General features: G+C 38.3%; 1 protein-coding gene across 1 annotated transcript in view; it reads left to right on the top strand.

The window, feature by feature from the left end:
• Window positions 1-16,869, top strand: part of NELL1 (neural EGFL like 1) — a 286,566-nt gene that overhangs the window by 138,251 nt on the left and 131,446 nt on the right. Inside the window, exon 13 of the mRNA XM_042882675.1 lies at window positions 8,170-8,295. Coding sequence (XP_042738609.1) covers window positions 8,170-8,295 — 126 coding nt within the window. The remainder of the gene's footprint in view (window positions 1-8,169; window positions 8,296-16,869) is intronic.

Raw genomic sequence — 16,869 nt, forward strand, 5'->3', positions numbered from 1 at the left:
ACTTCTGTTCTGAAAGGTACAAGTATAATTATGTCCTAACTTAGTAAATGTGAGTGATGAATGAATGAATTTTTAACATGAACTACAGAACATACCCTCTCTTTAAAAAGAACAGGAAGCAGTTTCTCAAGTGAAAGAACAAACTGACACCATCATGGGATTTACAGCCACATGAGTTTACATAACATTTCGTATTTTTATAACAAAGGAGTTCAAAATGCATCATACTTGAATTGCATCCTTTTTTGAGTTTCTTTTACCTTTCCCTGAATTTAACCCCTACCTGTTTCAGTATCCTTGGTAATGCTGTCAAGGAGATTACTTTGACTGTTGGTAGAGGTAATGTTTCGTTCATAGTCCTATGCTTGAGCAATACAGAGTTTTCTGTATACTGTGAAAATCCATGCTGACTCTCCACCAAAGGGTGGACAGCTTCTGGTTTAGCTTTGTACCTGCAGAATTCTGAGAGCAAACTACTCCTGTGGGGCTGGTGAGTTGCAATTAATTAATTGTATTTGATTAACCATTTTAGTTGTCTCATCGTAGCCAGAAGCAGTGACATTAACACTCTTTATCTTCAGAATTCTTGAGAAGATGTAAGTGTTCTCTGCTTTTTCTCCTGATAGAGACCAGGTCATTTCCCTGAAATAGAGGATTTTTTCTTAAAGAATCTGCTGGTGTTCCTGAGTTTGTTTAAAACACCTTTGGGTGATCATAAACCTTTCCATTTGCCGTAATGTCAGTGAGAGGACATTATGAACGTTCTGCAGAATCCACAAATTCCTTAAGGCAGAGTTTCCCTCAAAGACATTGATCCACTCTGATAGAATCCAAGAGGTCAGGAAGTGGCTGGAAAGGCACTCACTAACTTAGGTAAAAGTTATGAATCCTCCTGGCCTGCCAACTCTTAACTGAAAAGCTGCATGCCTGCTACGTTCCAGTTAGTGGAAGAGCTCCAGACCTGTTCAGGCACACCACTACGTAGTCTATTGTGTTGCCTTGCAGTCTAAGTGCAACTATCAGTATATTTTCAGGGATGAATTAGAAAGCAAAAAAAAAAAAAAAAAAGAAAAGTATTTATAATCCTTGGTCAAGCTCTCTGGATTTCAAAACATCAGGGTGACTGCTGTTATACAGGAAGAATCTTGACTTGTATTTGCTATTTTCTTTCGCACGTTTGAACAAATGAGTGAGATGCTGCTGTTGGCCGAAACCTGTTTCCCCAGATTTTCCATTCTGCTTTTTGTGATTATTTTTAACCTGTGTTCTCTAAGCTGTATCATCATATGTGAATTCAGGGTGCACGTTGTTAAAAATAACTCATTTTCAACTGTCAGAGATGCCTTCTGAATTAGTTATCAACTATATATCCCTAAAAGCTATATGATTTTTTTTTACACATAACATAAGGCAGTGAACATTTCCATTAATGTCTTTATCAGATGAATGAAATTGTTCATTTAGAGTTTAAGGAAACAGTTTCTTTCTGTTAAAAACAACAGATTACTTGTATTTTTTTCAACATTAATGCAACAAGAACAGCTTCCTAATTTAAATGATCTTTTATTGAAACCTCAGTCTAATAGAAACTTTAGTTTTTATCCTAGGAACTCTCAAGGCTCTTGGGAGGTCACCCTCCCTGAGCAGCTGCACAGACAGTTAATAATGCACTGCAAATTGTCAGCATAATGGTGGAAAGCACATGGGAACAGTGGAATTCTGTTTTAAGGTTGGCTGAGAGAGGAGTACAATTCAGCAGAATCATAAAAGGAAAATCTTCTGACTAGACAGATAGTTAGGCACAAGATAGTCTGGATAACAAGCTTTAAAGAGTCCAGCACAGTCTTAGGGTTGTGGTATTTTGAGGACTGATAGGAAAAATTAATGTAGGAGAAATGTCCTGTCTGCAAAGTGTTGATCATTTTTAGTGAAGGTTCAGTCTATGAAAAGCTCTGTTTTTTAATTCGTTTTTAAGGCCTAATAATAATAATAAAATGTAGTACAATGCAACGAGAGTAACGTTTTGTGTATTGGTGTAATTGTTACCAAAGATGGTAAAGGCATTTACTAATGTAGCTGAGATACAGGTAGACAAGAAGTGCTCCCTATGAATGACTAGTTACATTCCAGAGTGTGTTTGATAGAAGAATTTAAGCCTAAAAGCACTGAAATGAAGAGGCAGGGTGGGAGATGGATGTACTTGAATATCTTTTTATCCTTCTCAGTAACGTTACATCAGTTCAGGCATTAGCTGCTCTGCTCTGGGAAGTGTCCCTGTTCAAGTGTGATTTGCATGTGTATTTCAATGCTTATTTGTGTATTTAACCTGATAGTTATACAGTTATAATCCCTAGAGGGGCAATTAAATTGATAAAGAGCAGGTATGGAATACTGATACTCTTGTCCTGATCGTAAACTGTATGTATATCAGCATAAAGCACTTTTACACTGTGCCTGAAGGAAGAGGTGGCATCATTTTAATGAAGCTCTCAAATTGATAGTACTTTCTGATGTTGTATTGGTAGTTATTATACTGCTTATGGATTCCCAGGTGATGCTACACCAGCCTTAATTTATGAAGGCCTTTTAGCTAGCTTACTTAGAATGTCAGGGTAATGCTTCTCAGCCTTGTTGAAAGGGATTTCTTCCTTTGGCTTATCTGCTTTTGTCTGGGGTTGTTGACCTCTGACTGGTCAGCAGCACTGTCCCTCCAAGTCAGGAATGATGAGGGTTGCCTGTGATTGTAGTGCTGCTGTGCCAGGAGATGAATTGCCATCAAGGAGTCCAGGTTTGTAAACAGTTTTAAGATCAGCTTAAACATTTGCAGCTAGGAACTAGTCTTTTCCCATTTGGCCAACTGAGAGAAGCTGAGCTGTCATCTCACAGGAACTGCTGACTACTGCTCTCTCATGCTTTATGGCTCTTTGAAAGCTTTTTGCTGAGGGTTGCATTGCACAGCTTGAGAAACCAACCTTGTGCTCAAGGTAAAAATCAGGTATGGTGTATGTTAGGTGTATGCAAATAAGGAGAGGGAATAGGAGGGGGAAATAAAGATAAGAAGAGCTGAAATCAAGTGGGTCTGGCCGCGGAAAGGAGATAAGAGACAGAGAGGACAGGATTGGGAGAATTTGAAGAACAAAAAGTAAATAAAATGAACAAGGATCTGCTAAGTCAGTGGAGTGAAAACAGCATGTGTTTGTTTTTGCATAAGCATAGGGTAACTGAAATTTTAAGTACTCTCTTCTGCTCCACTGCTGTTGTGTTCAGCTATTTTGAAAACTTCGTCTTGACTCCATCAGCTTGTGAATTTATTTTAGGATTTGGTACCATCTGAACAACAACGCATGTTGTCTCTACATTAAAAAAAAATATCCAGATTATTTAGACTGGAATTTAATACAACTCAAATCATGGGATAACAGTAACAAATAGTAACTAATAATGAAGAAGGACAGGGTTGGGAGAACTTAACCAACGCTCTCCCATCATTACTAATGTTTTCTAGTGAGAAATCATGAAGTGGAGATTGGAGCTTTCTGTAAAGCTGTCTCTTCCTGTCTTTTGTTTTCTGTCTATGCTTTTCTACAAAGTACTTGAAAAATTAGAATTAAGTTTGGGAAAAATGGCTCCCCAGCGAGAAAGCAGGTAACTGTGAGAGGCTTGCAACTGAAGTGGTTGATTTGGGATACTTACTGCCATGGTTTTATGGTTTTTCCTTATTGGTATTCCACATTATAACATCATGTAGTGCACTGGGGGTTAAAGAGTTAATGCTCCAGTTCCAAGTACCTGTCCCAGAAGAGAAGAAGAGCTAGGTCTCCCAGAGGACTGTTTGCAGTTCTGTTACTTTTCCATTCTGATAGAAAAGATAAAAAGCGTGGAGATCACTTTTCCTTCCCTTTTTTCGATCATCTGGCTCGTCTCTGTTGTGGATGCCATCTCATCACAGCATTAGAGTAAGGCCTTTGGCTTTCAGACACTCTCACTTTATTTGATTTATTAGCTTCAGTTCTAATTATATTGCATTATAATGTGTTATCTTGCATTCCAGTATCTTAATTAGTAAATTAGTTTGTTTCTCCTCAGATCACTGCAGCTGTTTTGTTTTTTAGGCCCATCTCTCTACCCTTTTCCCCTTTTTCCCTTTCCAGTGGTACGGGTCCATGGATGTCCCTGCCCTGCTAGTCACAAACCAGGCCGAAGCAGCCCGTAAACCATTGACACTTAAGCATCATCTGTTAGTGCTCTGGAAGACTGTTCCAGTTTGTTTCCATTTGAGTGTTATCGTCTTCCATTACAGAAACTATGAAGCTCCAGTGTCACAAAGTTGGTGCTGGAACAGGCTGCCCAGAGAGGTTGTGGATGCCCCATCCCTAGAGATGTTCAAGGCCAAGTTGGATGGGCCCTGGGCAACCTGGGCTGGTATTGAATGTGGAGGTTGGTGGCCCTGCATGTGGCAGGGTGCTTGGAGATTCATGATCCTTGAGGTCCCTTCCAACCCTGGCCATTCTGTGATTCTGTGGAGTTAACTAGATCAGCCTGTGCCTGTGACAGGGGGACAGTAGACCTGTGGGTTTAAGCAATTTATAAAGTACGTTTGTAGATGAGAAAATCTTGGGCAGTTGTTAGGTTTGGTAATTTTCCCTCCTTTATGTTATATACTAGGATGTCTTTACAACCAAAATGTTCGTTTTTCCCGTTTACGTGTTTTTGATGCAGCAAGGACGGAGTTTCTTTCTTTCTTTCTCCTGTGCAGAGTGGACACACACCAAATGTTTTTAATTGGAATTTGCAGTTTAATAAGCCAGTTATTTTAAATTCATTAGTCAAAAGTGTTTATATTAATTTAGTTAGATTTCATATGGAAATGAAATTGTTTCTTTTATAGCATCAATTTTTTTTTGCCTCGGATATGTCGGATAGGCAGTACCATTGCATACCAAAGCATAATACAACTTACGTGTCTTCCACCGTGCTTTGTTTCAGTTGGTATGAGTGCCTCTGGTGCAACAAAATACATACCAGGTGCTAAGCATCTCTGTCCCTTGAGGTGCTTTTCCTGTGCGTTGTTCTGGTGTACTCGCAGTGTTGCTGGGTGTATTGGTACTGATAATAGAAGGTAACACATGTATATTTCCCTTTAAGTTAATGAACACTATTTAGAACTGTAAGGAGTAATGCTGATACCTGATTAACTGAAGAGTAGGTGAGTACTGCAATAGTGAGAGCTCTGTGCAATGAACCTTATTTCAGTAACTGTTAAGGAAGCTTGAAGTCAGCAGAATAGCACTCACCAAACCTACTACCCTGTAACGCAGCCGTTCTAACGGAGGAACTGAAGCCCAAATAAATGCCTTTGCTGTTGCAAAGAAGATGGAAGCTGGTGATATGTGAATCGTTATGGCATGTCAAGTCTCATTTTGAAGACCGTAAGTTTACCTTTTTAGAAGAAAAACAAACTACTTCACCAGTCTGGAGAGTAACATTAATAATGTATTTTTATCACCTCAAAAGACCACTAGAAGATGAGCTCCAATATTTCAAATGCAACAAGCGATCTATACGCATGAATCACAATTTGTGTTCTATTACAGCCGAGCTGATATATACCACTGTGTGCTTTATGGATTTTATTCTAACAATATTAAGTAAAAACCCAAAGCTTTTTTGTGATGAATACCTAACCTTTTACAGGAATTTGTAAAAGCATGGCCCAAAGCAACAGCTTCAGCCTTGCCCTACAGGCTTTAATGAGAAAGTACCACTGCAGGTTTTTTTCTTTCAATTTTACCCTTTGTAAAGGAAGCATCAGCTGAAGGTGAATGCTGCTAAGGAAGAAGAAAATATGAAATACTGAAAGGCTACTTGGAAAATGCACTGAAAAACATTTAGAAAAGAGTTAAATAAATGAGCAAATTTTGAAGAGAAGGATCTCTTGCTGCTTCTGCTTCCTTGTTAGGCCCAGTTGTTCCTGGACTCAAGGACTTCTGCAACCCTGTGTAGGTTGTTCTCACTTGCCTTATTTGTAGTCAGGTTGTTGATTCAAGATCCTCATCTCTTTGTGAGAAATCCTCACGCGGTGACATTTTTGTATAGGTTGTGGATTTTTTTTAATACCTATGAATTCTCATACTTTGTGTTACAGTAATGTGGGTCATGCTTGCAGTGAGTCCAAGTTCAACTTCCTTCACCTTTGCAAGTTATAATCCTCTTACTTCTCTCAGAGGAAGAAAGAGGAGGATTGTTGTCCAGTGAATTCAGTGAAAAAACTTGATAGCAATACCTCAGGTTAATTTTCAAGTGCATTTGTTGCTGTTAAGATGTTATACCTTTCTTTTCACATATCTTTTTGTTCCTCTCCTCCCTTGCATAAAAGCAAGATTATTAGATATGCAAGAACAAAACTACTCAAAGCTATATTCCAAAAGTCTATTACAAAGAGTCTGCAAGCAGAACAGTGTGAACACACATCAACACCTGAGTGTTTCCCAAGTGGCTGTAGCACTCAGTGTGATAACAAGACGTGGGGGCATTTTTCTTGGCTTTTATCCTTTGTGTGTTGATGCTTCTGATTTCTTAAAAATCATTTAATCCAGTAGTACTGCAGCAGGAACAACAGAAATGCAGGAGCAAGATAGTTCAAGGTGTTTGCAGTGGAATATGAAGACTTTTGTCTTCGGTCTGTCGTTTCTGCTTCAGCCCAAGTGAGTGTCAAAGATCACTACCAACTGACAGCTGTTGTTGACCATGGTGATTTAGCTCACAGTTCTTACTGAATAGATGTCTGTGATACAGAAAGTATAAGCAGAGCTGGTGCGTGTTTCGTTTTCAGGGGCTAAAAATGTGGTTGCATTTCAATTGCAGTTACCACTGCTTAGGGTTGTTAAATGGGATACCTGAATTGCAACTACAAGCTTGATGTTTGCACAGTTAATGACTACCCCCCTTCTAGCATTAAATGTGGAAGTAGCGTGTGTTTCCCTTGTGTCTCCGTGAGGATGTTGTGGTGAGGAAGGTGGGAGGCTGTAGTTTGGTCTGTGCATGACTGCACAGAGGGATGTATTAGGAGAGCTCTGTGTGGTAATGAACTCCTCTAAACCTCACCAGCTAAGGAGGCTCTTGAGCTGTGTTGTCAGTTATTATAGTGTTGTCACACTCTTGAGTGTGAGCGATCAGTAACAGTGAGAAAGTAACGGGGGAAAAATAAGTCTGTTTCTTTTTCTTTTGCATGAACATATGTAATACTAGAATTAATCTTTTGAAAGCCATGAATTACTTGGAGTAAAATCAGTGCTACTAAGCAGAAAATTTATCCTGCTGAGAAAAAATAAAAGAATTCTTCAGTGTAATATCTGGTTTGGTGGGAAAAGAAGGGGGAAGATTTTACAGCATCACTATGGTGTATTTAGACAGGCTAGTAAATAATAGGTTTGATTCGCTGTTGTGAAAATAATAATTTTGAATTTTGGATTTACAATAGGGATTGCTCAAGCAAACAGAAATACAAGGCAAAGTTTCTACCGCTCTCAAATAATCTTTTTCTTTTCTATTGGAATGATGTAAATTAGGCTGAAAATGGGCTTACAGGGAACCAGCTTGATCTTCTGCTGGTGTGGAAAGTGAAAATGGCACAATGTGCTGATTAGTAATTCCTGTGGCTAAAGTTTGTTTCAGAGACATCTGGAGTACTCACTGACCAACTCCCTGTTGGAAATTGTTTTCTTACATCATCATGCTTTATCTGTTCAGCACTAAAACTGGCAGCATGTTGAACAAAGTTACCATGCCTTAATGATTTAGTTTACCTGTAAGGCAGAAAGTTAACATCTTCAATGTTGCATATTTATGGTTCTGTGTTGTGCTTTTAAATTTGCATCAATTTGTTTTTAAAATTGTAAATAGTAATAATAATAAAAAGTAAGTTGCTTTTCCAATTAGAATAATAATATTTATTATTGTAATTAAATTTTGGTGAAGAACAGTAGAAGGAACTCAGCACTTAGATGCAGGAATTTTAGCTTTATTTTAAGGAATATTTTTCAACTAAACTTGCTTTTTTCTTTACTGCTGGAGTTAAATCAGTTTGCCTTTGGAGTCGTAAGTGAAATTTATTTCCTCTTATTAACTTAACTGAGCTTGACTGTGGCTTTCCCTGTTTTCTCACTGCAGATATTGATGAGTGTGCTGCCAAGATGCATTACTGCCATGCTAACACTGTGTGTGTTAACTTGCCTGGATCCTATCGTTGTGACTGTGTCATGGGATATGTCCGAGTGGATGATTTCTCGTGTACAGGTGAGCTCTTACGTACGTATCAGTGGTGTTATTCTCTGTATGCTGTGTGTAGTAATCACTTTCTATTTAGTCTCTGGTCCTTACCAAAAGCTGTATTCTGGTTGGCCCTCTTCACAGCTAAGGTAGAAGTGGTGCGAAGTTCATTTCCTCCATGTGTTGCCCCTTGGGATTAACTGGCAAGTGACTCAGGAAGCTCTGCAATAGGTGCAACTGAGTGCTCTTCTATCCAGGACGCGGTCCCTTCGTGTCCTACCCTTGTGTCTGAGGTGGATAGCTGCAGATCAGATCCTGTCAGGTTCCCAGCATTGATGTGCCCATTACCTGAATCCATAGCTCCATTCCTGTTTCTTCATGGGAGAATAACTTGTCCAAACCATTGGACTTGCTTAATTTTTTAGCAAGGACATGAAAAGGATTAGTGTGTGTAGTGAGAAGTAATGTTACATTAGCTGTAGTTTGAACTGGGCAGTGTGAATTGAAACAAAAAATTATCCAGGAGGAAAAGTTTTATGGTTGAAGTTGAAATAAGTATGTAAGGGCGCAGCTGATATTGTATTGTTGGCATGAATATGGTTAATATTGAGAAATAATACATTCAGGGCAGTGGCACCTTCTTTAGAAGAGAGATGGAGCAGTGTGGTCCTTTCTGTGACAATGATAAATCCAATAATACCTTTTTTTAATATTAGCAAAATGAGTTGGAGTTATTTGGATCTCATTTCCAGCTACAAGGTCTTCAGGAACTTTCACTGGCAATTTTTAAGAAAAATTGAGGAACTACTGAAATGCTTTGGCTGACTGTACCTAACTGGATAGCATCTTTCAACCACAATCCTCAAAAAAAAAGGCTGATTGTGGGATTATTTTGGTGGTGCACCTGCCTGGCAAAGAATGAAAATATCAAACAGATTTACTGAAATGGAAATAAGGGAACTTGACACAATATCAGGTTTAGAATTGCACTGGGTGAGCTATTCATTCAAGTGAAAAGATGGCATAGGGCTATTCAATATGAGAATGATTTCCAGCCTGGAATAATTACATTGTAATGCATATGTATTGCAAGTCCTCTTTAGGGAAGGTTACAGGACTTGTAGACTTCTGTGATGACAGCATGTTTTGTAGCTATGCTTACCTAGTGTAAAAAACTTCAGGAAGTTCCTGTTCACCTCTTGAGTAATGCTGATACTAAATAGCTGTATGTTTCTTGTTGGAGTTTTTCTTGATCTTTTATATGCCAGGAGAGCTTCAGAACTTTAAATTTTGCTCTTAGTGTGTGTGTGTCATGTGAGGTAGTGACTTTCACAATGGGGGGAAGGTGTTTCTGATAGTTGACACTTGCTTTCTGTATATGCATTACTGATTTCCTAATGTTCCTTTCCTTCCATCAAGACAGTATCATTAAGCATGCAAATTATGTAGAAAGCCGGATACTTATGATTTACAACAAACCTGTGAAGAGTAGTAAGACCAGTTGCTTGACAGTAATTGGTGAGGAATTAAATGAATGTGCATACACAACAAAAATCCAGAACAGATGTAAGAAAGAAATAATGGAATGAATGAGGTAAATATTTCTGATAGCTTTTATTTTCTTGCTGAAGTGACTTCTCTTTTTTGACATCAGAGATAAAAAGCACAGCAAGTATGTAACGTAATTAGGGAGAAGCTTGGTTCATTGCCTGTTGTACCTAGAAATAATAGTATGTTACAATAATAAATGTTATTTAAAATAAGTGCGCAATAGAAGAAAAATAAAACAACTGGAGAATACTTAACTAGATTCCCCTCTTGCTGGCACCAGTGTATAAGCAGGCACGAGCGAAACAGATTATTGCTATAATATAACTCCATTTTATTTTATTTTTCTCTTTATTCAAATTAAGCGAAAAATTATCTTGTTATTGAACGATGTATAGTGATATGATAGTTGATGATAGTTCATTGAGGTGACTCTAATTCATCAACGTGTGCAGTGTCCTCTGTTAAGGCAGGGGCTATTGAGAAAGGCTTGTATTGGTGGCCAGCCCCATGCTTGCTGGCCCCTGTGGACTGCTGGCTTGTCAAAAGTTGAATAGCAACGATACGTGAAAAACATTTATTTTGAGCTGAATGAAGTATTTCAATTCGATGTTGGGAGGTTTATCTTTTCAAAAAGAAATCAAGGGACTGTTGAAGTGCTAGGTCAGTTTGGACAGAGCGATGTTTAATTCGAATTGAGATGCTTAATTTGTCTGTTGTTGAATTTTAGGCATTCAGCTTCTTGTGTATTTTCTCATAGACCTTCATGTTTCTCACACAAATTTTTACTTTTGACGTCGATGAATTATTGGTTTTTTTCCCCCAACCGTTTGTTGAATAACGTTTCTTAGCCCTGATAGTGAGAACTGTGGAGCAGGAACTTCCATCTAATATCAGCAAACAGCTGCTGTGTTGAAAGCTGCGCTGAGTGCATAGAAAATGCTGTTACAGAGACAAAGGTGTAACTAAAATAAATAAATAAATAAAAAATACTCAGAATGAATTCAGAATCGTGTCAAAATCTGAAATATGATTTAAGATGAGGTAATGAATATTTTTGTAAATAATTAATATTAGTGTCGCATAAGCAGAGGACCTGGTGAGCAGAGGTTCATCCCATGGCATTTTCTGATAGGATAGTCAGCCTAGCAATAGCTTTGACCTACATTCACCAGGGAAGATACATTAATAATGTTTTTGTGCTTTCCTGTTCCTAGAGCTTTGAGCTCTGAATGTTAATTAAGTTGTTCGGTGAAAGACAGTTTTATTAAGAAAGTCACCCTTGAATAGGGAACTTCTTTCAGTCTCTCCCAGTGACACTGACAGGTTGTTTATCTGTTCTCTGGTAAATCACGGTCTTGGTCTTTCTGAAAGTGGCAGCAAGATTTGTTGCTCCAGATGCTCTCATTTACTAGAAACTAGTGATTTAAAGCATTTTATTGACTACCTCGGGCTTATACCTTGCTTGCTTGTTGAAAAATAAGTTTTTTGGGTTGCTTTCTTCTTATGTAGCAGTTGGGGAGTTTGCTTCAAATATGTGCTTTGTTTAATGTTTTTTTGAAGTATTATAAATTCTGTATTAAGAATCTGATATTCTTGTTTTTGGTGGGCTGGATCAATTCTCTGCTGTGTTTTGGAACTGTGTGTGTAGGTCTGTTCTTCTGTAGTTTGAAACTACAGCCTATAGTTTCTTTGCCCCACTGTCATTGAGTCAATCTAGCAAATGTGGTGTTATATTAATAAGCACTAAGCTGTCCATAGTACGTAGATATACTGTGATAAAAAGAATGGGCAGATGTAGAGTTCTGTGAAATGTACCTTCGAAAGGGAGAAAAAAAACAGCACCAGCCCCATTCTCCTGCTCCCCTCTTCTGTCTAAGAAAGATAACTCAATTATGGTTCGGGCAAAAATGGTTCAAATTGTTTGCTATCACTAAAATTGATGCTTTGAGAATTTTGTTGCTGGATTGTACCTGTCAGGTTCAAGATGGTGTATTTGACCCCATAATAATACTAATAATGCAGTGAGCTTCAGAGTGGTGAAGTGGCAATCAGGGCAGGTTGCTGGCCTCTCATCCAGAACCGCTGCACATGTTTGAAAAAGGCCTGAATAGAAGCTGCTAGGCTGCAAGCTGATAATATAGTCATTGAATGAAAGTGCTCTTACTGCAATCCAGTCTACTGACCCTCCTTTCTACCTCTTTCTTTTTAGTGAACTGAATTAGCATTCAAGCAAGAAACTTTCTTGTGTGCATGTGTGGCACTTGGACTTTCCACACACTGCAAAGTCTTGCATGCTCTCAGAGGTCAATAAAATGTTACCACAGTTTGCATGATGGCCAGAACAGATTTGTCTGCTAGCTGAACACCTGAAATCTGAGTCAGTAGGCAGACAAGATAGGTCTGTAGTGGAATAGTTTTCAGACTCGTTCAAAGGAAGTGCGTTCTTTAGATATCCTGAAGTATCCTACCTTGCACTAGATCATTTTTAAAGAAACATGAAAATAGAAAAATTGAATTTAGGTCATAATTATGTGTCACCATTTATAGATTAGATAGCGGATGTTTAGCATGGTTAGTATTAGTGGGCATAAGTACCTCAGTGAGATCTGAACTCTCCTGATTTTGACATTAATTCATAGATATAAAGTGCTCTGAAGCATTCCCTATTATCCTTCTATGATCTTGATTTGTGTGCTTCTCTGCTTATTGCAGCTTATCTTCAGGGCAGAACTTGGACACTTACAAATGCACTTGGAAATTGGTCTTAAGTCAGTATGAATGGTTGATGCTGGGTTGCATTAACTCAGCAGGCATGAGAGACTGATTCCAGTCCTTTCTTTCCTGAGGTCGTTATGTGTTGATCACTATGAGGCCGGACAGGAATTATCTGCTAGAGTTAGGTAGTCTTTTACTCCAACTACAGTCAATAGCATCTCTGTTCCCAAACTGTGAAGGAAAACATTGTATAGTTTCAAGTGCCTTGAAACAGAGAAACGTTTGTTTGGAATCCCTCAGAGGGCTGTAGGCTGAGTTCAGCAGCAGGTAATCTATGCACCACTGAGTATTGTCTGCATCGGAGAACATTTCTTTGCCCTGCAGGACAAGTCAGCAGACAACTAGAAGAGTACTCGCTCAATCTAGCAAAACAAAAGGCGAGTGAATCCTTGTCAGATGACTGATATCTGCATGGGACTTGACGCAGAACTCATCAACTCCAAGGAGTTGAGCCTTCAATTGCTTTCACTATGTCTTTGGAGAAGTTCTGTACAGAGAGAACTAGAGCACCAGTGCCATTTATAATGATTTATAACACTGATGTTATAACATATATAACATACTATTATTTTTTTATAATAATAGTAAATGGATTAATCTTTTTGTACTGTCAAAAAAAGCTATACTAACGTAAACAAGTTAGCTTTTTAGCACATCCCTAGAAGACTAATAAGTATTTAATTGCTGTTTTGAAAAAGGAGAAGTTGAAGTACAGAGAAGTGGAGTTTCTTGCTCAAACTCATGGTGAGACAGTTGGCAGCACTGGAGAGTCAAGGAAATGGAGTCTGAAATATTCTGTGTGAGGAAAAACATGGACTACAGCAAAAAAGTTTAACATTTCCACAGGAAACAATAGCAATTCATTGAAGCACAGCAAGCATAGGCCTTGAGTAACCACATGACCCTCATGTCATAAATCTTCTCCTTCCTCTTTCCATACAGTTCTATAACAGCTTTTGTTACTTTGGAGTTGAATTATTCCTCTGTCTTCTATTTTTTAAATGCCATGTTACATTCTGCTGTTTCCGACTTCACCTGCATTTACTGGATTTAACTCCAACATTTTAAAAACTCTTTCTTTTAAGATATGGTATTTGAGAACTGTGTATTACTTGCTCCTAAGTGCTTTCAATTGGAGGAAAAAATGTGGAAAAAGAAATGTAATACGTACAGTGATTTAAATTCCTCTCTGGTAAATAGTTTATTAAAGATCTTTGTGCTTTCTGTGCTTGAGGTATGGACGTGTTTCTAATTTGTCCAGGACAGCTGGTAATCCTTTCAGGTCGTTTTGACATATCAATTTTCTGTAACTTTATTAATAGTAAAATTAATTAAACAACTGACTGCAAATTGTGCTGATAGTTATATTTCTTGGCTGAGACACAATTAGCATTTTTACGTGACTTGTTAGGTGCAGCCATTTGTGCTATGCTATCACGTATCATCCCATTTTTTATTTTTATTTTTAATTTTCTCAGTCCTGACTCAGTCAATTGGGAAGGCTTGCTTAATGACTAACCTAAATCTCCGCAATTTAAGCCCATCACCTTTTGTCACGTTCTCAGTGAACACGGGACATTTTGACCCTTCTATTTGCAGGTCTGTTTGAGATTTAAAATCTCTTTTCGTGAATGTGCTTTATTCTTCCTGCCTTTAAAGTCTATTTTTAGGTTAGTGGCTGTACCAGAAGTGTCCCAAGGTGTTTTTTTTTTGTTGTAACTTGATGTTTTCCCCTCAATGATCTGGGCCTGTGTCTCCCAGATTTGTGGTATCTCGGAAGCTTTTTCACATCCTGCTGCAAGGTAGTTAATATGTGTCGAGAAAGGAGCTCTGAAGCATAATCCCCAGGTAAAGGGTGCAGTGAGCATAGTAAATTAAGTGGCTGACACAACCTGGTAGGAATTACCTATTTTCCCTGCTATAACATTTTTTACATCCAATCTGCCTAAGCAGGTTGTTCAGGTAGAGAAAGAAGGAATTTCAGATGGATGACAAACGGCCAGATAGATTCTGTATAGTGTTTGCTTTTGCTGCATGTGCAGGTTCTGTAACTGGTCTGCTTGCAATAATGACCAGCATGGTTAGGGAAAAAAGGCTCAAATGCTCCTCTATTATGCTTATGTATATCTTGTGACGTGTGGCATCCACAGTCTGGTGTGACCAAAATCTGTATGTGTATGTATCTTTATCATGTGCATACGCATCTCTTACGAAGAAATTACATACCGGGGAAGAGGAGCCCTGAGGGGTGGATTTACAGGCATACCAAATTCTTACTGCTTTGATTTAAGAACTGACAAATAGGATCAGGGAGGCCGCTGCTAGACCTTTGGAAAGGCCAGGGACTTGCAGTCTATTACTTTGGATTGGACAGATGTGTGAGTTGAGGATTTCCTTGTGAAAGGCACTGTGCCATGGTAGATGAGACCAGTCTGCCAAGGAGCAGCTGGCATAGCTGTGAAATGTGTAGCACTCAGCTGATCCGCTGTTGGAACTCGTATTTGCTGCTTGAATGTAAGATTTGCAGAATAAGGCTCTGAAACAAAGGAATTATATAAAGCTTATTAAGCTCCAAAGAATTTTTTTCATGAAGTTCATGGTGCTTATGTCTGATATGCTTTTTCTTACAGTGAGAAATATGCAAAAGCTTTTTGCAAGTCTTGGTGTTTCTTTTCAATCTGTGTGTATTTTATTCTCAAGGAAATAATATATTTGTTTCTTCCTTCACTATGATCTCATTTTTGTACCTGTGCTGAATATTTCATAGATGTGTGCATATTGATTGGAGAAAGTTAATATTTTATTAACAGCTATTGATTTTTAAATACCAGTTAGTGTGTATAAGTGATCAAAGAATTGCCTTCTGAGCTACCTTAGGTCTTAAAGTTTTTTCCATATCTGGATTTAATGATGGCAATCTGGTATTTGTTTGAAGTGGCTGGGCTGTGTGTATGTGTGGATGATGAGAGAGAGTATCTCTTTCCTCTGAAGTGTGTAATGTGATCAGGCCTTATGGGTTGTTTTGTTCTAGTTTTGGAGCATCTTTATGTTCTGTCCATCAACAGGAAGGTTGTACTATGCATAATATCTGGAGGTGAATGCCAGCGTGCCTGATAGCCCAGCTATACTAGCCTAATTTCTGAGTTGGTAAACATCACTGAATAAGCAAAAACCTGTCAGTGTTGCCTTACTGAAATGCTTGTGAAATAATTTTAAGGGGTTCAGAGGAACTGCCACTGGCAAGCAGACTTTCTTGGTCCTTTGGGAGTAGCACAGGGAAGGGGGGAGCAAGAGAGGTGCTTTGATCCCTCACCTTGTAGTTAATATTGTTATACTTTCTGCTTTAGGTTTCTTGCCTCATAACATGAAAATATTCCTATTTAGTTACATGATTGCCTGTAATAATTGCTCATACTGGGGGACTGGTGACTCTCAGAAATAACTTTTATGTCTCACTGTCAGAAGTGGGACGTGAGGAAAAACAAATGAATGATTCAGGCTTGCTAATTTTTGGATTAATCCATTGCCACTTTCATGTGCTAAGTTTTTTTTTCTTTTCAGAGTTAATAAATGAGGTTCATTTTTAGAAAATACAGTTTAGAGGAGTTGGGAAAATATAGCTGGGGAAGGCTGTTTTTGCAGAAGATAACAAAGGTCCAGAAAACAGAGTTCTCAAGCAAAACGTAAAGGTGACCACAAAGAGAGCTTGATAAACTGCAAGAGTAAAATATACTTTTTCTGTTAATTTCTGAAAAGTTTTCAAATCACAAAATGTTTCCAGGATCATAGAGATTTGGTTTAATCTGCTTTGTGATTCTCATAATGGAAGGTCCTCTTTCACAAAGTGTAATGTAAATAAACTTTTGTAATGCTAACTACCAATGAACATTTGTCCTTTTTGCTGGTTTTTGGCTTCGGAGCAGAGGAATCCTCTGATTTTCAGAACCTTCCTTTCGGGTAGGTTACTTGCTATCTATCCAGTCCTGAACTGCATCCCATATTTTACTTGGGCCATAAATGTCTCTTTGCAATAAAGCAGAGACATTCCAAATGTAATCACATTGCAGCACAGTGTAAAATGTCATTGTCTTTATTGCATGTGCTAGGAGTGTCTGCTCCATTGAGAGATAAATAAATGCTCTCTTCGTGTTCATTTCTTACATGTTTTAAAGAATTACACAAATCCTATACTGCATTATGCAAAATCATCAGTTTTAAGTGATTGAATAGAAAAAGCAAATGGTTCTCTTGCATGGCTTTGCAGTGTCCAGATGC

This window comes from Lagopus leucura, unplaced genomic scaffold (assembly GCF_019238085.1).
Source record: "Lagopus leucura isolate 7727_CA_CO unplaced genomic scaffold, USGS_WTPT01 Super-Scaffold_100035, whole genome shotgun sequence".
Classification (NCBI taxonomy): Eukaryota; Metazoa; Chordata; class Aves; order Galliformes; family Phasianidae; genus Lagopus; species Lagopus leucura.